Source organism: Helicoverpa zea, chromosome 22 (genome assembly GCF_022581195.2).
Source record: "Helicoverpa zea isolate HzStark_Cry1AcR chromosome 22, ilHelZeax1.1, whole genome shotgun sequence".
In the NCBI taxonomy this organism is placed as follows: domain Eukaryota; kingdom Metazoa; phylum Arthropoda; class Insecta; order Lepidoptera; family Noctuidae; genus Helicoverpa; species Helicoverpa zea.
This window is the reverse complement of record NC_061473.1, coordinates 9,387,874-9,409,696: the sequence shown is the minus strand read 5'-3', so window position 1 is coordinate 9,409,696 and position 21,823 is coordinate 9,387,874. Positions and strand designations below refer to the sequence as shown.

At 37.1% G+C, this 21,823-nt stretch overlaps 3 protein-coding genes across 3 annotated transcripts in view; 1 reads left to right on the top strand and 2 right to left on the bottom strand.

The window, feature by feature from the left end:
* The window catches only part of LOC124641228 (coactosin-like protein), a 34,257-nt gene that overhangs the window by 820 nt on the left and 11,614 nt on the right, over positions 1–21,823 (bottom strand). Inside the window, exons 2-4 of the mRNA XM_047179258.1 lie at positions 4,158–4,240; positions 3,627–3,737; positions 2,486–2,615 (exon numbers count right to left, since the gene is read on the bottom strand). Coding sequence (XP_047035214.1) covers positions 2,486–2,615; positions 3,627–3,737; positions 4,158–4,240 — 324 coding nt within the window. The remainder of the gene's footprint in view (positions 1–2,485; positions 2,616–3,626; positions 3,738–4,157; positions 4,241–21,823) is intronic.
* Positions 40–1,606, top strand: LOC124641223 (origin recognition complex subunit 5). The gene has a single exon (XM_047179252.1). It carries the CDS (start codon positions 149–151, stop codon positions 1,538–1,540), a length of 1,392 nt encoding a protein of 463 aa, XP_047035208.1. The 5' UTR covers positions 40–148; the 3' UTR covers positions 1,541–1,606.
* On the bottom strand, positions 9,168–11,292 carry LOC124641219. The gene is made up of 2 exons (XM_047179242.1): positions 11,122–11,292; positions 9,168–9,753 (listed from the first exon to the last, which is right to left on the bottom strand). The coding sequence occupies exons 1-2, from the start codon at positions 11,222–11,224 to the stop codon at positions 9,218–9,220; spliced, it is 639 nt and encodes a 212-aa protein (XP_047035198.1). The 5' UTR covers positions 11,225–11,292; the 3' UTR covers positions 9,168–9,217.

Below are 21,823 nucleotides of genomic sequence, written 5' to 3'. Positions count from 1 at the left end.
CGACGTAGTGAGACCGCACGCGATGCGTCGCGATCCGCCGCGCCGGACACGAGAAACGGAACGTCAAGTCAACCGCCAAAATAGTCAACTGTCAAAAATACCAAAATAGTGCAAAACGCGAGTGAGAGGTTGTTAAAAATAATAAAAAATGGAAGAATTACAAAACAAAGTGCCTTGCAGGGAAGAACAATTAAACGACTTGTTTAATCTGCTCGGAGAAGATGACGAGTGTTTACCTTGTTCTATATTTATCAGTGGCAGTATGGCTACCGGAAAAACTTTGTGCGTAAACTCTATCCTACAAACTTTGAACTACAAATACGTTGTTATCGACTGTATTGAATGCTACACACCTAAAATCATGTTCGAGAGTATTCTGTTGGGGTTAGAGAGTGAAGAAACTGAGGTTAAATGCGAAACTTTGATGGATCTCACTAATAGTTTGAACCGGCTACAAGAGACACAAATTGGTTATGACCCGGTGGTTATAGTGTTCGACAGGGCTGAAAGACTCCGCAGCATGGACCACAACATAATGAGCACATTTTTAAGACTACAAGAACTTTGCAACCTCAATATCTGCACTATATTCATAACACACCTTGTTTACGAGAACTTCTACTTCAAAATGGGTGTTCGTGAACCCATAAAGTTGTTTTTCCCAAACTACAACAAAGAGGAACTATTCAAAATAATCTTTTTACATCAAAAGAGTTTCATTCGCCATTTACTTGTCACATATGAAGTTGATGATGAAATTAAAGAGGAATTGGAAAAACCAGAGCTATTTGCGAACTTTCTCAATGCATTTTTGAGCGTATTTTATAGACCGTGTCGCGATCTGATAGAATTGCAGCACATGGCATGCGTCAACTTCATAAAATACTGCGAGCCAATAATTAGGAATGAGATAAATGCTTCCGACTTGTCAAAACTTTGGCGTCACATCTCTCCAATACTGAAAACTAGCTTAGAACTACTTTACCTGCGCATCAGTAATTCTAACCCAACTAAACCTTCACCGGGAAAAGAAAATAGTGACTCTGGTTCCATCTCAAATCATAACTTTGAAAACACATTGAAAGAAGAGTTGACATCAACAAAAACGTTTGCACAAAGCTTTGAACTTCCGTACTACGCTAAGTTCTTACTCATTGCCTCGTACTTAGCCAGTTACAACCCACCGAAAGAAGACAAAAGACTGTTTATGAAACATCATGGGAAACAACGGAAGAGGCTTCAGCAAGTTAGAGCAAAAGCTAAAATAACTGAGAAATTGAACACACAACTCGGGCCTAAAGTCTTCACTCTAGACCGTTTATTGGCAATATTTTACGCCATATTGGAAGAAAAGATCGGCTTAACAAGTAACTTGCTCGCTCAAATAGCTACTTTAGTTGAGTTGAAGCTAATTGCAGGCAGTAAGGAGATAGATCTGGATACGGCAAAGTACAAATGTATAGTTGGCTATGATTTTATTTCAGCAGTCGCTCAAACTGTTGGTTTTAATGTTAGGAAGTATTTGTATGATTTTATGTGATCTGAATTTCTGTTTTGTATCATTTATTGGCAGTTTTATTATACATACAATGTTTGGAGAATCAAATTTATGTTTTTTAATTTTTATCTTGTTTTTATAAGAGTAATTTAATTTTATTGTCTGCAATCAGATTGTTGCAATGGTTGGGAAAGACTGTGTCATCTGGGGAAATTATTAAAAATATATCCAAGCCTGCATTAATTGCTGACAATAAAGCATTATGCTTTACATTTCAGCAATTAATTGATTACAGAAATAAAGACACCAGCAAAATCATTACTATAAAAGGGGGGAACTTCTCACATTTACTAATTTCGTTAGTCACGTTACCAGTGCCCTCTGGTACTAAGCACACTCGTAAATGCCTATCCCAATCATGCCCCAAGCATGAATCACAACGATTTGCTTTCAATTTATTGCCAAAAGAATTTCGCATGATTTACGAATGACGCGCGTATGCGTGACACACGGACGTACAAGGGTGATAGTACGGAATCTATAAAACAATACATAGATTACTGGGAACGGCCGTAAATCGATGGTAGATAGATAGATATCGAATTCATTTGAAAAAGCTATCGATGCTATGATAGACAAGCCGATAAAGTCTAAATATTGATGTTGTCTTTTATCGCACATTTTGGCTACGATGATATATTTTACTCCACGTGTAGGTAAATGTATGATGAAGTTTCCTATTAGGTAGGTATATGCCCTCGAGACTGAGTTATTCTGACCATGGGTTTCAAGCACAAGGTGCAGGACGCATGCACCAAATTTTTTGTTGAAAAATTTCGTTAAAATCCGTTCAGTCGTTTATGCGTTAAGAAATAACAAATACATACAAACTTTCCCCTTTATGATATTACTTACTATGATTTGATGTTAAACTGCCTACAAGCCTGCTTGTGCCTAGATAAGTAGGTAATTAGATAGGACACTTACAGAGATGATGTCCTTAATAATGGCTTTGTCGGTGGACATCTTGGCGCGGTTGATGACCGACACGTTGGGCCCCACCCACGTGACGAACAGGAACTTCTTGCGTTTCGACATCTCGTCGCCCATTTGCAACCTGACACACCAAAAATTCAGCATTACGATGGTAGACAGATTTTGTTAAGTATTTTTGCCAAAATCTCGTAATATTTCTGGGTCAAAAACTACTTTTTTTAGTTATTTATTCAAATTGTCCCAAGCGGTTTTAAATACCTAAAGGCCCAGTGGATTTTGGATAGCTTTTTGCTCGAATGCTATCGTCTTGTGGATTTTACGCAAGAAATCCGCGTCGTTGCTCTGCAGAGTGCGGGGCAGCCCCAACTCCATCATGAGGACCATAGCGGAGAGGTACGACTCCCCAATAATAGGAGGTATTGTTCGCAATTGTATAAGGGTGCGTCCACATCTGGCGAATGCGCCGCGAATGCGCAGCACGCGAGCCGATCGCGAGCTGTCCGCGAGCTGCGCGCGTGCAGTCACTGCAATAGTTCGGTGCGCCTCTTTAGCGCAACTCACGCAAGGCTCGTATAGAGCGCGCGAGCGGCGCGCGATCTGCGCGCAATCAGTTCTCGCCCTTACAGTTCCGTATATTGGCTCAGTACTATCGAAGATGGCAGACGTCGCGCGCCGCCTGCGCGCCGCTCGCGTGCGGCGCTTAGGTCGCGCGCGAGCTGCGCGCGGGCGGCGCAGAAGCGGCGCACGAACAAAAATGCACGCGCGCAGCTCGCGGACAGCTCGCGGTCGGCTCGCGTGCTGCGCATTCGCGGCGCATTCGCCAGATGTGGACGCACCCTAACGCGCAACAACCTCGTGGCCAAAATGTAAGTAAGTCTTTTGTTTTGTTTTATATTTAATTTTTACTAACATAGTTTTTTCATAAGTTTATTTTTTACTAACATACTATGGATGCCACTTGTCTGAAATAAAAACTATTTTATTTATTTATTAGCTAAAAGTGTTATCATGTGCAATGGAGATCCTCCAAGAAATCTTCATCAGCATTCAAAGGAGTCTAGTTCAGGGTTTCCAAAGGGACTTCGAGGAGTTCCCAAGATCCCTGTAGACCAGCTGGATTTGTGTCACAAACCTGAGATATCCAAAGGCGCGGTCGTCGTCTGAGAACTGCGTGCGAAACTCCGTGAAGTCTGAGCCCCGCGCCGAGCACACGATGCGGGCGCCGTCGAATTTGAACACCGCCCTGTCAGAAACATGAACATTTTTATTTATTGACAATACAACGATCTTCTCCCCTTAAAGATAAGGCAAAATAAAGGGTCGAAAAGATTGCTGGGATTAACTATCGTCTTCACGCAGCATATTAGGTAAACTGTACGTAACAGTGAAATAAGATTTTTGTAAATGCTAATTAAGTGTCAACAGTTTTACATATGTACTTCTTTGTTAATAGAGCACAATTAAGCGTAGGTAACATAACCAGCCGTATACTTGACGCTGATTGACCAAAGCGGCGATTTGATGGCTACCTATTGATTTACCTATCGCTAAAGGTAGGTACATATACCATGGTGCAACACACCCTTAGGTACAATATTGCCCCATAGACGAGTTAGATATTGGGACTTGAGTGCTCAAGGAAAGTATAGTAACAAAAAATCACCATTCAGTAGGCGTTGTGTCGGATCGCACGTCCTCGTAGGCGGCCCGTATTGTGTCCCTGTCCAGCCCGGTCGTCATTGTCACCTGAAACAAGTGAACCATACGTTAGGAATATTTAGGACAATATAATAATTAAGCAAGGCATCCTTTCCTGTCCCTAAAGACTAAGATAGGTATGTCGAAGGCCGCACAGAGGTAAGTATGCAACCTCTATTGTGCTTTTGGCAACTCCAGGATTTCATGAAGGGTGTATGGTCCCAAACGGAATCTTGATACACAGATTTAGGGTCCGTACAGATAGACCGGGGCGGAGAGCATCGGCGCGCATTTTTCTATTCACACAGACCGGAGCCGATCGCCTGTGCGAGCATTAAACAGCATGCAAACGGAGCCAAACGTGAAGAAAAAATACACGATCGGAGCCGGTCGGCTCCTCTTATTATTTCACACCGAGCGCATTCGAGCATTCTCAATGACAAAAGCAGTGCGCATGCAAAAATAAACCTTACTTCAAATACTAAGTACTCAATTTTCAACGTGTTAAGAATTTGCTCTGCTCTCCGACCCGGTCTATCTGAACGGACCCTTACAGGTGATTCAGTAACTAATTACCAAATACATGTTGGTATTTTTCTTTTTCATGATTTTTTAAAGTCTGTTAAGTAAACATAAGTGAAAAACATCAAAAAGGCAATTAAATAGTCTGAAACCGACTCTGCAACAAACAAAAGACAACAAAACGTAGAATTTAAACATGGCTGCCATTTCAAAGTTCCCGCTTAAATACTAGACCGGTACAAAAGACGTCTTTTTTTCAATCTAGCTAAAATGTCTGGCAGCTGGACACTGATAAAAGAAAGAAACGAAAAATAAAACAAACTGGACGTCACAGCCGCAGACAGCTCTTATCTAAGACAATTGCATAACAGATGACTTAATTAAGTTGTGTAATAGTTCGATTATATATTTTTAGATACCGAAATTGGACTGGGTGCTAAAGATATTATAGGAATTGTGTTTTCACGTTAATTTTCCGCTACTGAGTAGAAAATGTACCTAATGTTTTTTGCCAGTTTTGTATCTTAATCAACTCAGCAAATTCGCCGTTAAGTCATTACGATAAGTGCTTAATAGACAGGTATATCATTTATTCAGCAAAAACTTTAATTTTACACGTAATTAAGTTAGGAATTTCTATAGCAAATTCTAAAGCAGATATATTTCTCACTAAGCAGGTAAATATGTATTTCATTTTATATCTTATATCAAAGTTTAGGCGTAGGTACCTAAGAATTTCACCGTTGAACTCATAAATCAAGATTTTCATTTATCAAAACCACAAAACAGATCTACAATGTCTAAATTTAATAAGATCCATTAAAATAAAATTACCACAATATTTGCCCACCATTTTAGAACATTAAAATCCATGAAATTAGTTTATATTTTATACGTTTTTCTGATTGACACAAGCGGAGTGTTATTTTGTAATTCTATAGCGATGTTCTGACCGAGTTGTGGTTTTATCGACACTCAATGACTACCCATTTCTTTGTAGGACCAGTAATCGGATTCACGGCACTGGTACGGCTTTAATCGATTGCAACTTTTTCAACGAATCGAATCGAGAATCGATCTTACAGTTGTTCGTCGACTAATTGAATTGTTCATCATTCGATTTGCTATTTAGTGCGTAAGTATGACTATGAAATTAAGAGTTTGTAGATAAAAACGTCTGGTTAACTAGTTGCCCAATTTATTGAATAAGGATAGATACCTATGTACGTTAAATCAACTGTAAAATATAAATAGGTGCTTTCATTGATCCACAGTTAGGAAAAACCTCTGTGACTATGTAATTCAACTGTTCGTTTTTATAATTCATTAGTTAGAGACACCAACTTAAACTTATTCCTCGAAGCTTTCTAAGGTCTTGAGGACCTACTATCGTTTTGAAGACAAGTGGCCATTCTAAAAGTATAACAATCTGGACGTCTACCAGTACCTTAGACGAGCAGGAGAAGCCTGAGTGACACGACTCCACATCCTGGGCATCAGCCCCCGGACTGGAGTCATCTTCCTTCCCTTCCTTCACGATAGCATACAGCTCATCTATCCTATTCTTCAGGACCTTTATCTCAAGCTTAAGTTTCTTCCTATCATTTGTAACTTCTTCCAAAGCGCCAATTTTCTCCGAAAACTGCGCCAGGACCTTCCTCAAGTCATCCACATTTTTGTTTAACACTTCGAATTTGTTTATGATGTTGGTCTGGTTTTCTGTCAACTTATTTATGTGGTCCTGGAGCACTTTGTAGCTGAGCTCGACGTGGCCAGTCTCCTCCCCGTCCATACTTCACTTGGGATCAGAAATTCTGCATTTTAATCACGGTTTTTACTTTTTGAGGTGTTGTCATATTTGACGCGTGCATTTCGAGTTTTTTATTCACGTTTGCATTGTGTGAGCCAGTCATGTCATCGGAGAAGTATGGATTTCGATATTAAAACTTTTTGTTTGTTTTTTAGCGAGTTCTGTCCTAATATTAGATGTTCGTTATTAATAATTAAGGCGTACAATACCGCGTTTATGACATTAACCGGAAAATTCCTCAATACTAACAATAGAATATGTACTTGAAACAGGAAAAGCAAAACAAAAACAATCTATATTTGCAAACCGCCCACACGACGGAAGACTTATATTTACGAACTAGAGGGATCAATGACCATTTTAAAAATATGAGTGACAGCGTCATTTGAAAAGCAGAAGAACTTTCATCACGTTTCATTCACGTGCCTGGCATTCCGTGGCCATGTTGGCAGACAGGCGTGAGACAAAAAAAACTGTTATTTTGCAAAAAGTTTATCAATCTGAGCACGGAGGGGCAACGGAGCGAGACGCAACACGGTTAGATCGCGGATCACTTTCATTTGAGCGAAAACATCTTAGGAACTGGAGCAAAGAATCGTTGGTGCAAGTCAGGGGAAAGGGCGGGAACTTAGACAATGCTTTGATGATGCATAGTAGTAGTTTTGCAATCCCACCCAAAACATAAATGTGAAAGACTGCCAAGTTCGATAATATGGGAACGCTTCGCCTATAAAAGAAGTGAGATCTGAATAAGTACCAAGTTCCATACACATACCTCAGTTAAAAATAGTTACTTTTTAATGATGCTACTTGGCAAGTTTTCACACACCTTGTTATAAACCTACTAAATGCAATGAATCAAGTATTTAATTTTCTATTAAAACTTGCCAAGTAACATCATTAAAAAGTAACTATTTTTAACTGAGGTATGTGTATGGAACTTGGTACTTATTCAGATCTCACTTCTTTTATAGGCGAAGCGTTCCCATATTATCGAACTTGGCAGTCTTTCACATTTATGTTTTGGGTGGGATTTCATTTATTTTTGTAAGGTTGTTTATTTTATTTTTTGACGTGACAACGTCTTATAAATCGATGGAGCCGGCTGCACGCACGAAAAAACATGACTCATGCGGCGTTACCTCGCTTTGAGGCGTTCCGTTTAAGGCTTGAAGTGCAAGCGAGAGCACGCAGCGAGCGACAAAGAGGCACAATCGGCAGCTACTCACGTTGTCACGTTCAACTATCGTCAGTAAAACGACTTTACAGACAATGGTTTTTTTCATATGACTAAGTTAGTTAAGGAAATGACTCATTTATTCTATCTTTCAGATTTTTTAATATGCACGCTTCTTACAAAGAAATGAACTAGATTTACCAACTGACTGACATGACATGTTATCATATATTATGTTTGTGGATCAAAGTTACACATTCGTTATTTTCGAAAGTGACTCACACTTGGCCGTTTTCAGATTTTTACTTTACTTTGACTAAATACAAACCTTTGTAACGAATTTCAGATCGGTACGACCATTCGAAGATACATTATATAAATATAGATAAATTTAGTTCGTTTTAGTTCCTTAGGGGTATAAAACACCTTCATTATTTTAAAACCGACTCACACTTGACCATTTTCAGATTTTTCCCTTTACCTTGACATAAAGACCTAGCTCCATGCCAAATTTCAAGTCAATACGACCATTGGAAGTGGTCTAGGTTTTTGATGAGTGAGTCAGTCAGTCAGTCAGTCAGTCAGTCAGTCAGTCAGTCAGTGAGTGTATAGTAAAAATAGCGATTTTCTGACGTCAATATCTCAAGACCTACAATAGGTATATTAATGAAATTTTGTATTTTAGATAAGTGAGGGGGTCTCAACAGATACTTGAAATTTGATATGCGTGAACAAAATAGATTTTGAGTTATAGGGTGTTCGAATTTGGCCCGAAATGGTTCGTGTAATATAACCCACGGCCGGTGTGTCGCTTTTTTTGCTCGAACTTGGCGGACACACTGCCGTGTGTCTAGATTTTGACTGTACACATTTTGGAATAGTGACCAGGCAACGTGCGTCTTAAGCCTAGTGGCAAAACTAAGGGTTCTTGTACCTACTTAAATTGTGGACAATTACTATGTCTAACATAACCCTAATCATCATCATCATCATCTCAGGCATAGGACGTCCACTGCTGAACATAGGCCTCCCCCTTAGATCACCACAGATACCTGTTGGAGGCGACCTGCATCCAGCGTTTTCCGGCGACATAACGCTAATCCTCTTTATAAAGTCTATCTCAATTCTCATCGCATCTCGTTTGAACTACCTAGGTACTCAGCGCACCCGGAAAAAAATCTTCATCGATAAATGGGCTACCTAACATTGTAAGAATGTTTCATATCGTTACAGTAGTTAGATGAGAGCATTCAAACAAACTTACAAACAATTTTATAATATGAATTTGCCCCATCTAGTTGTCTAGACACGTCACATAATGTTTTATTTCTTTGTTATCAGTGTTGCCAACAAGGTGAATCTAAAACTTGCTAAACTGATGTTAAAATTTTGCCAAAATTATGCTAATTGCTTTATAATATTGCCAGAAAATAAGCTAACATTTTTCAATGTCAAATACAACGTTATTTAATTTTAAATGTTTATTAATCAACAAAATTTTGATTTATTCTACGTTTTAATCGACTATGTTACTAAATAAAATGTTAATATCTTCGTCTTCATCGGCAGGCTCGGCAGCTGATGTGCATGTAGACGTGGAAGCCTTATTCTCAAGACTATAACTCTCCTTGGTACCTATAGAGCGCAGTACGTTATCCGGAACTGTGTAAGAATAGCAGCATTTCCCTGCCCTCTTTAGGCCGAATCTGACGTATAGAATGGCATTTAAAGTTTTTATCGACAAACGGTTGCGAAGTTTAGTTTTGACTATATTCATTTGGCTGAAAACGCGTTCAATTTCTGCGTTGGAATGAGGTAGTGATAATAATGATATTGCTAACTGAGATAAATCTGCAAAGGGGTTATTACCAGCTGCATCTTTGTAATCAATTACTTCATTCCAGAATTCTACAGTGGAAGATGTGCGTTCCCATTTAATGTGCACTATGTTTCTCCATTGAGACATGAGCCTATCCATTGTAGCTGCATCCACTCGGAATTCTTGGGCAATATCGATTAGAGAAGGCTTGACTGCTTTTAAAGTTTCTTCTACTGAAAATAAAGATACTTTCTCAAGTATATTAAAATTAATTGGTAATCTAGAACGCAGCTCTGAAACAAGTTTCAGTGTGAAATTCAGGCAACGTTGACGTAAATTATTTTCCACTTCAGGTTGAAGGTTGTATTCCCGTAATTTTGTTTCAAAAGCATATCCCATGTACGGTTTCGGATCCAAATAACTTTCTATATTTTGTGTAAAAATATCGACTCTCGCAGTTAGGTTCAAAATACGCCGACTTGTAGATTGAACTAAGGCACACAAATCTTTGTAAAGTTTTGTTGGGTCAATATTGTTGCTTTCTAATAGCTTGTTCACAGTTTGGACTTCCTCCAAAATAGGTTTTAAATACAATAAATACAAATGATTCACAGGATCATTATACATGGTGTATAGTGTTTCTGCCATATAGCAGTGGTTATCGCGCCTAGCAACTTCAAACAGGAGTTTTAATTCCACCCATTGCTCCAGAATACGGTTGACTGCTGGTTCAATTGATATCCATCGGGTGTTGCACATCTGTGGAATTAACAATGGTTCGGAGCCACAGTTAATTGTTTGGTAGATATTTTTGTAATATAGTCGACGGTTCGAAGAATGACTAAACCAATTGTAGGTTTCTCTTATTAGAAATTCAACATTCCGTGGTAGAGTTTCTTCCGAAGCATGCGATAAAGCCAACTGTAATGAATGGCACACGCAGCGAACTAATACCAAATTATCATTACCAGTTTCATTTTTTAATAGGGCATGTACTCCGTTGTTAGTGCCTGTCATCACCGTAGCATTATCTGTGCCAATACCGATCATTTTTTTTAATTCAAAATTCAAAACTAACAATAATCCTTTAATACCGTTGACTATGCTGTTTGCAGTGCCATCTTCAATCTCGACCAACCCCAAAAATGTGGATATTATTGTTTTTAAAGATCGGCTGAAATATCTGATCGATACTCCCAACATTTTGCTTACAGAAATATCCGTGGACTCATCGAGCAAGAGACTATACTCTTGGTCTCGCAAATCTGACACAATTTCTTCAATAAAATGAGGCGCCAAAACATTTTTTATAATATTTGTGCATTTTGTACGATGGACTCGAAAGTCTCCACTTTTGCTATCACCGAATCGGTGTTTACATAACTTTGATAAATGATCGACAGCCATAATCGAACAATGCGCGCACACAAACATCGCTAGTGAAGATTCTGCTCTCTGTGTATTTAGATCTTTTTTAACTTTGGGAAAATTAATTGTTCTTTGACTTTTTACTGGTTCTATAGCTTTCTTATGCTTTATTGACAAAATATGTAACTTTAAACAATGGACTTTTGCAATCATCTCGCACTTGCAGTACTTACAATAGGCCTTCGTCGTATCATCTTTGACAGGCTGTAACCAATCCTTGAAATCCAGCATTTGCTCCCACTCAGACCGGTAATGCTGACTGTATTTAGGCGGCATAGCAATTAATTAATAATGCACGTAAAACTTTTAAACTTTCTTTCATTTACAGTGACAGTAAATACGTGAATACGCGGGTATCGCGGTATAGTACTTACAATCTATCTCGCTTCTTTCGTAAAGGAAGGAGGGAGTGAAAGAATGCTCTTTGTCTATGGTATATTGAATTAGATTTGTTGGGGAATCCCCGAAACACGCTTGAGAGCGTTTGACGTAATGGTTACCCTTGCCGTTAAGTTGGCACCATCATCAAATATCATGGTGTGTTCGGGTTAGCCGCCCCAGCGCCCCGGGCGCACTGCCATCTGACCGCGAAATTTCAAAATACAAATTTGCCTTATATGCTAAAGGAAGGCGAGATCACAATATGTAATTGTTTACATTTTTGTACACCATCAGACAGTGATGCCCTATCCAACTATAAAGAAGTACATCAACAATAAAAAACAAATGATAATTACAGTATATTTTATATAGGTATATATTTTTGAAGTAAATGGACTTAAAAAAGGAAAGTAAACTTGTTATTCATAATTATTTTATATGCCAAAAAATATGCTATTTGCTAAATAACTTATAAAAATGCTAAACAACATAAAAATATGCCAAATCTAGCATAAAATTTGCTAAATTGGCAACACTGTTTGTTATTAGTAAAGTGCTGATATATTCGACTCTATTGTCTCATAACCATCTACAATGCCCTTGGGAACGTACGGTCACCTCGGCAAATCTTATTAACCTTGACCGAAGGTGTTCGCACCCAAGGTCAAAGGTCAAAATAAGCATTGAAACATGATTTTGTAGTGATTCGGTTACTGACAAGTTTATTTTTTGGATTTAACTTCTCTGTACCTGGACAACATTCGTTATTTAATATTGAAAGAAAACATTTTTACTTCGACAATATGGTCAGAATTTAAAAAAAAATTGCCGTTTGGCGATTGCTGAGTGATAGAACAAGGTAACCAACGAAAACATATACATAAGTTCTAACGATCGCTACAGTGTTTTAGAGATTTATAATTTTCTTTTTATTACTCAAATATTGACTAGTCATTTCTGGTGATAGTTGTGTACGGCCAGCAAAATACCTGAACACTAAAATCTTAAATACAAAAGCTGTGCTTGGCGATTTTTATATTTCTCTGATGTTCATGTTATATTATTTTATATTTGTGACAGTAACTTAATTAGGTACAACAGCGTTTTTGTAAGAAGTTTTTTTAATTCTGTTAATGGACTTGCTGCTGGCCATAGGCACAGATAATAGTTACTCATACTACGTCATAGGTCCTTTTACAGTTAATTCGCTCCTCGCTCAATACTTGAGCCGTTCACTAAGTGTTTGTAAATGACAAACGGAAATTATTTTTATTTACTCCGTCTAGTGTTTGCTGAGCGCTTTATTTGCTTCATTACCTACTTGAAGTTATTCTGAGAATTACTGCAAAAGAAAGTTGTGGATAGCTATTTCATGAACAATGATTTTCGACGCTGTCTTTTTCGTCTGGTTGCTGCATTGTTGCGAACTTGCGTTAGTCAGAGACTTAGGTCTTCCAAGGCGTACTTCATTTGCCATTTATTTATTAAAGGTTTACCAACTGCTTCTGTGTAGAAAAAGCTTAGAGTACCTACAGTATTTGTTATGACTAAGACTTACACAGTCGCCAATTATAGGTTAACCAACATTCACAAAATAAATGATAGAACTCTAACTAGAACATGAATGAGTATCTACTTAATTAATGCCATATAAAAGTTGGTGTTGTTGTTCCAGTGTTTACTAGCGTATCCAAGATATGCAAACAAATAAGTATTTTCATTGCTATTCAATCTTGTTGAATTAGGACCACTTACGATACTGGGCTGGAAGAATTGTAGATAATCATCTCAGACATCATCAGACAGATTCCTGTACATTCCATTATGTAGGTACATTACTAGAGTCATCATCTGCCTAACCTTTTCCCAACTATGTTGGGGTCGGCTTCCAGTCTAACCGGATGCAGCTGAGTACCAGTGTGCCACAAGGAGCGACTGCCTATCCGACTTTCTCAACCCAGTTACCCGGGAAACCCAATATCCCGAGGTAAGACTGGTTGTCAGACTTAGTGGCTGGAATGATGATCTTTCAAGAATCACATTTTCCTCATGAAAATCTATTTCAGCGAAATCAGTTAAAAACAGACACGGTTCCCGTAATTTGAATTATTCTTGTTAATTACTAGTAAGTTCAATATTTCTGGGACAATGCTTGTATTGTATGAACAAACAGGAAAACTGGTATATGATATCTACCTATTTATTAATAGGTATAACTGTAAAGCTACGAAGGTACCTAACTACCTATATTATTATGAACTTCGTAATTAATTTTAATTAAGACTTATGGCTACCCAATTAAAATTGATTTCATACATAATTATGTGAGTAATCTTAAGCTTATTTGGAGTGAAAAATGTTTTTTCTAATTTTAATAAGATGCCTTTTGGGTACGTATTTGATGGAGTGGTATGTAAAATGCTGGAACGTTATTTAAGGGCTAGTTATTTTTTCCACACATTGAATCGTCATAAATGTCTTACATACTTACCCATAGGTTAAATACACGCAACTTAAATATTTAATAAATACAAGTTAGTTATTTGATTTAACAATCAGCCCTTTATTCAATAAATATGTATTAACTAAATATTTGCCTTGTAAACTGTTTGTAGTTCGACGTGATTGAACTGTGTAGACGGGCAACTTTGCGTCTGCACTAGAAACGACAGTTCTATCATTCATCCACGCTAATCAATGTAACCTTAGTTAAGAGAAAGTGGAAAAGTATTTACTTTACTTTTCAAGGAGTCACGAAAAGAGGCATTCAAAATCAAATAGGTATGTGTAAAATTAAGTCAATCCCATAGAATTAGAATATGAAAACCACGAGAAATAATGACTACCTAACGAAATCAAATGTGTTTAAAAAAGCTTTTAAAAAAGTTGCCTCACCAAGCAACAGTGGCCAGCCACTCTCGCTGGTCTGCCCCGAACTTAACTCGGGCGCGTTCGTTCAACTCCCGCGCATGCGTCACTGACTTTATTTAGATCTATAGAGTGTTAACCTTGGGTGTCATCTCCCGATGGCCATGCGTTTGTTCGTCTGGCTTCTTAATGGAGTACCTAGGGCGAAATTATTAGGGAGTCTTATTGGTAAAACATTTACTTACTGAGGGTTTTATTTGTGTTTTTTTATTATTCTCTACCACGGAATCCTTAATAGATTTGTTTAGTGAGTCTTAGGTATTGGAAGAAACGATTTTAGTGATGGTGGTCTTATTTCTGAAGTTTTATATGTACCTAGGGCTGCCATCCGTCCGGGTTTCCCCGGATTTGTCCTCGTTTGGGGGCCGTCCGGGCGGGGTTTTAAGAAATGTCCGGGGAAAACCCGGACACTTTTCATGTAAGGAAGCACCTCATTGAATTTAAGTATATGTTAATAGTAAATGAATAACAAATTTGGTATTATTTTGTTAAAAAAAAATCGTACTCGTTCGGGGAAAAAATGCGATTTACGCTAAATGTCCGGGTTTTTTTAACGTTTGTCCGGGTTTGGCGAAATTCGAGATGGCAGCCCTATATGTACCTATTTTTATTTCTTTCTATTTTTTTCTGATTTAGGTATCTGAATTGGTATTTATTTAAATTGGGTTTCCCGTTCCACGGTATAAGCAATATGAGACTTTTCGTTATTTGGTATCCTCATTATTTCATAGAAACAGCCGTATTTCCTCGAACTCCTTCACAAACAGTCTAGCACTTTTACTTTACTTTTCCAAGTAAATCTATACCTACATAAAACCTCCTTCAATCAATCTGGAATCGCATGAACTTATCATAACAGCCTGATTGTGTTCGAAACATCACAGTCGGTTTAACCGCAAAGGTTTTATCTAACAAATTAATCTTCAAACACTCGCTTAAGTACCTGGGATCGTCCGAGTATATCTTATCTGTGGTAATGTCATTTGTGAGACTGTAAATGCTATCGACTATCGACGCGATTGGTTACCGAGAAATTGACAAGAAGGCTCTTTTGTGAGAATTTATTATGTTTTATGATACTATTTTAATGGTTTTACTAGGTGTGCTTCTAAAGCGGCGTTTTTGAAAACAAGTTACTCCACTTTAGAATATTGACATTCGTTTTGCAAGAGATAAATGAGTGTGACCAATTTGATCATTGATTTATGGTTTAACCAAACAATTCACGCCACTTAAATTAACTTTAAGTCGTTGCTTCTGTCAGTTGTATATAAACCTATGTACCTATGTAGATTTCTGTCCGGTGTAAGAAGTCGGAAAGTGGAAACCAATGTTAAATTCGGAAAAAGTGAAGGTCACTTTTTATTTATGTCAAATTGTAGTAGATAGTAAAATATTTACTCCCTTATAATATGAGATATTGGCATTGTAAATGATGTGGACCACATAAAAATATCTATACTATTTCTTTACTTAGCTATACTATGTGTAAAGGTAAAGTTTGCTTTTGTTTGAACGGGCTAATCTCAGGAATAACGGTTGCCATTTAAAAAATTCTGCCTATTACAGACAGATACAGATAAACTAAAGGATCTTTTATCCGGGTGTGCGGAGACCTTCCTAGAATAAAATTTAAGAATAAGAGCAGATCTTACTCTACCCTGATCTTAATCTAGTCTAGAAGTGTCATAGATGACAGATGATTTCTAGATAAGATAATGTACCTAGCTACGGTCAAGGTGATCATCTTAAAGTGACAAGATTATTTTTCTAAATCTTATCCGAATGTGGTTGATATGCAAACTTACCTTCGTATGGAAACCTTGAGTATCGAAAGGTAGTCAGTTATGATAATAGTAACTACTAGTAATTTGTGGATTTATAACCTATAACTTTTCTCATAACTATCTTCCACCATCTGTTTCACCTAAATAAATATAAATTTAGGACTATTTCGCGCAATTGTATGAAAGTAATCTACTTTTATAATAACCTTCACAATACCTATAGCCTTCCTCTCGATAATAATTGCCTGTCTAACACTGAATCTTATCTAGTAGTTCCTGAGATTAGCACGATCAAACAAACATGCGCTTCAGCTTTTATACCTAGGTAATATATTGACGGCATCAGCTAGGCTGAAACGATTTCTTGCATTTAAAGTCTGTTGTGTTCAAATTGATCCAAAACTTCTTAAATCATGGAAAGTTTGTCTAGATCACGATGTATTCTAAACTAATATTTTAAATTCGAAAGTAACTCTGTGTCTGTCTGTCTTTTCTGCACGCCTAAAGTAGACGACTAGTAGACTAGTAGTAGACTGAACCGATTTATGTAAAATTTTGTACAGACATAGTTTTCAACTTGAGAAAGGACATAGGATAGTTTTTTTTTTATTCCAAAAAAAAATAAATTTATTCCGGAAGTCACTATTACACGCGAACGAAGTCGCAGGCAAAAGCTAGTCCAAAATGTTGATGTGATGATTAGTCATATGCAAAGGAAAATGTTATAAAAACAAACATGCCATAGGTACTTACGTCACATTCTGAAAAAGTTAATGAAATCATTACTTATCACAGTATTTCTCTTGAAATCAAGAATTAAACCGAATGTTTATCGTAATGGACTACCTACTTTTACCCGTAATTACAGGAACAAAGGTTTTTATTAAGACTACTACCTAAAGGTATATTAAGTGTTATATAGGTTTCTAGTTTAGGTAATTTTAATCTATACTAATATAATATAGAGGAAACATTTATTTTTATTTGCACCCCCAAGATACCGACACTACTGACTGAACCGATTTTTTAAATATTTCATTATTGCAAATCTACACGAGCAACATAGGCTACAGTTTATTCTAGTACGTGCAGCAGTTCCCAGGGGACGCGAGTGAAACCGCGGAAAACGGCTAGTTTTCAATAATACATTTTTACTACAACTTGAAGTCCATAAAAGACATATCAATATCGTATTAAGTAAATAAAATTGAGTAGCGGTTTGTGAAAGCACTTACAAGAAGTAATTCCTCCTTTCATATTTTTATAGCGCCGAGGGAATTATTTGACGTGAGGTAAGTAAGTAGACTATTAGACAAATGGTTGGCATTTTTACCCTTTCTAGATATGTTGTTTAATAAATCAAAATGTATCGATACAGCCGTAAAAGTGAATCAATATCAATCTAGGTAATTTTTAGATATAAACTTTTTTCCATGCTTTACTTTTTGGTCAAATTCAAAGTCAAAATCATTTAAGAATGAATGTTGGCTAATTAGATTAGCACTTTTTCACGACAATATTCACAACCCCCAAGAATACCCCCTTTCACCACTTCCTAGTGTTATGGCTGGAAAAAGGAAGTGATGAACAAAGTTCCCAGCAACACAGTTGTAGGTATTACAATTTATTATTTCAGATTTGATCGTTTGGTTAACCCAATAACACTTCAACAGTTTCGAAAACTTAACCATGATTTGCTAATCTTAATAGAGATTATAACTGTCTGGTTTACTTTTGTAATTTTTTTCAAATCATTTTATGACGATCAAATAAATTTAATGCAAGTTACCAGGTTTTCGTTTACAACAATAGAAACTTTCTATTTCAAGGTCAAAACAATAATTATTATTATTTGCCCGCGTAACTGGGATGAGGAGGTCAGATAGGCAGTTGCTCCTTGTAAAGCATTGGAACTCAGCTGCATCCGGTTAAACTGGAAGCCGACCCCAACATAGTTGGGAAAAGACTGGGCAGATGAGTTTACAACTATAGAAACTTTCTATTTCAAGGTTAACTTCAATTAAAATTATTATTTGTTTTCCCTTGCAATGTTAGTATTTTTCTTACTAATTTAATTTTTCCGTCATAAACGTTAATGAGTGAAACTAAGTAATGACTTGAGATATTGCTTGACGTTAGGCCGCCCACACGCGGGCGACTTGTCGGATTTCTATGATTTGAATCAGATTAGGTTCGGTTATTAGCATAATTTAATTAGTGTACGTGTGTGTGTCGAGACTAATCTTTGCGATGAAATTATGGCGTGCCTGACAGTGGATGACAGGTTATTATGAACAGAGACATTCGGAGGAAGATATACATAGATTGTATGTAATTATCAAGACAGGTAACCAAGACCAAGCATGATATAATGCGAATTTCTACAACCTATCTGTCCGATGTTTAACTATTATAGTAATCTGTGGTTTTACAATTAAATTTTATTTAATTTATATTGAGCTAATGACAACATTCAATACCATATAATATTATGTATATCTATACTAATATTATAAAGAGGAAAACTCTGTTTGGTTTGGACCGATTTTAAATATTCTTTCACCATTAGAAAGCTATATTATCTGCGAGTAACATAGGCTATATTTTATCCCGGTGCGGGCAGTAGCTCCCACGGGACGCGGGTGAAACCGCGGGAAAATGACTAGTATAATATATAATCGCAAATCAACGGATCGACAGGTTGTAGAAATTCTAAAGACAATAATTTCATAGAAACATATTAATTAAAAAAAAACAATTAGTCGTCCGTCTGTAGCCGACCTGTTCGCAAGACAATGCTCTTCCGACGCGGAACGCGCTTTCCAATTCAGAATAACTACGATATTGTTTACTTACTCACATTGTTCTTAATTGCTTTATTTCATTAGTAACTTATTGATTTGACATCGGAGATTTTTTATAGCGTGTGCTAGAAGTTTGTTCTGTTAGGCCATAAATTTACGTTATTCTTTAAGAGCTATTAATGAATTCAGTTTATTCGTGAACTTAGATAAAATATGGCCTATGTCACTCGGAGATAGTTTAGCCTCCTAACAGCGAGAAAATTTTACAAATCGTTTCAGTAGTTTCGAAGCCTTTGGAGTACATAAAAATCTATGTAAGTAGGTACAATGAGCAATAAGTAATAAATAAATATGTATTTGGCCTTATTATTTAAGTGTTTATTACTCTTTTCAGTATTTAAATTCAATTACAAAAACGGAGTGCTATACTTTAAAATATTTCAAACACATGCGAAGTACCTATCTATAAAAATACTAACAAATAAAAAGCATAGAGCTTCACCGACCAAATGGACCACAGACAACAACAATGATTTTTATGTGTACCCGGTTCATTGCTCTTGAAGTCATAAGTACTAAGTATGTGGTACATGTACATTGGTACAATGTCGCTTTGTACCACATGTGGCCAGGCTTCCGGATCTTCTGAATGGGGCCCCATCAATGGAGCCTTGTTTGGTTATTGGTTTGTGATGAAATCATGTTCAGTTAGTTGGGATGCTTTCTCGGATGATAGTTTTTGTCACGATAGTACTAAAATACTAAAACTAAAGGAAAAAGTCAGTTATTACACACCTAAATTAGACATACTTATTTATAAAAGTTAAGGTTTTTGCGCAAAAGCTACTAGTCTAAATGCATCTTGATGATACTGGCAGCTGAATAAACTAAATATAGGTACAAACTACGAAATAATTACAAAGGTCGGCTACATTTTATCTGCGCGAGAAGTTCCCTCAAGTCGTAGATGAAACCGTGAGGAACAGATACCTAGTTTAAAATAATAGGAGATAGAACAGGAGCGGCTAGTCTATACATATAATAAATCTGTAAAAAAACTTTGTCTGTACATCTATACATATAATAAATCTGTAAAAAAACTTTGTCTGTACATTGAATATAATAAAAAAATTATAATTGAGTGGAGTTCAGAAACAGTAATCGAGCACAAATCCAAAAAAAAAAATCTGTCTGTTTGTCTGTATGTCTGTATGTCTGTATGTCTGTATGTCTGTTTGTTTGTACACGCTAATCTTCGGAACTACTGGACGGATTTCAATGATTTTTTCTTTGTTGTATCGGTATAATGTCTGGGCAACATATAGGCTATAATTTATCTTCAAAACTTGAAGACCTGGTGCAGAACTGCAACAGATCAACAAAACTATAAGAGATACAAAAATGGTGCCATGGCAAAAATTGTTCCACGTGATGAGCATTCTCGGTTGAGAGAATAAATTTGAAGATCTGGAACACCTGATGTGGAACCCCAAGAGCCCAGCTACACTGTAGCATATACGGGTATGACGTTTTAGCAAAAGTTGTTCTATCTGATAAGCACTCTCTGTTGACTTATAAAAAATGAAGATCTAAAACACCTGGTGTGGAACCCCAAGAGCCCAGCTACTCTGTAGCATATACGGGTATGACGTTTTAGCAAAAGTTGTTCTATCTGATAAGCACTCTCTATTGACTTATAAAAATTGAAGATCTGGAACACCTGATGTGGAACTTCAAGAGCCCAGTTACACAATAGCATACATAGGAATACCGTTTTAGCAAAAGTTGTTCAATCTGATGAGCACTCTCTGTTGACTTACAAAAATCGAAGATCTAAAACATCTCAAGTTGAACTCCAAGTGCCCTACTACACTTGAAATGACGTTTTAGCAAAAGTTGTTCGATCTGATGTATATTTTCTGTTGACTTATGAGAATCGAAGATCAGAAACAACTGATGTGGAAATGAAAGCTATCTCTAATTTCACTGTATAGTGATATAATAAGCTGGAAGTACCTCCAAGCAGTGAAGGCGGTAATAGTTTAGGACAGACTTTCAATGGTGATGGTATATCATCGTCAATTTTACTCTTTTACTACAAAACTTTATAGAATGAATGTTCGAGTTTTAATGCTATTTGAGTGTTGTATTCTTTTTCATTTATCTTCGTGACAGGGTAGCCTACTCAGTACCGCGGGGGGCGAGGGGGCAGTCAGCTAGATTTTAATTGATCAGGTATCTTCTTCACAATAAAACTATTACCATGGGTCGAATCTTTTCCAATGTTCTTAGGGAGAGAATCATAAGATCCCAAAGATATACCGAAGAGCGTTTGGAAGGACTTGATGCTGTTCGAGAACATCAGTCTGCTACTTGCTCCGAGGAAATCTCATCGGATCGCGAAGCGCGCTTCCGTCATTGGCATATTTACGCATCTACATCCATATGTCTAGAGAACTTCTCAAGTAAAGAATATGCTACTCATTGTCTCGCGAGTCGGACACGTTTACTGATACAAATTATACAAAATAAGCATGGTGAATCAAAGAAAGTAATAGTCCGTCTTTTAGATAACCCTAAAATAATGGACAAGTATTGTTTTTTTTTCTTTCACAAACAAAGAACAAGGAAGATACAAAACGCTTGAATTTTGTATTAAGTCACTTCTTAGCACACATAGACGTGACATCACGAGCTCTCCGACTTTGTTGCGTTAAATCTCATTGTTATTATTGTTATTACTTCAAGAGCCTTTTCCCCAACTATGTTAAGGTCGGCTTCGATGCAACTGAGTACACAACAAGAAACGACAAGAAACGACTGCCTATCGGACCTCCACAACCCGGTTACCCGCTCAACCCAATACCTCTTGGTAAAACTGGTCACACTTACTGGCTTCTGACTGCCCATAACGACTGCCAAGGATGTTCATTGACAGCCGGGACACACTAGAAATGACAGCTCCTCCAAAAACC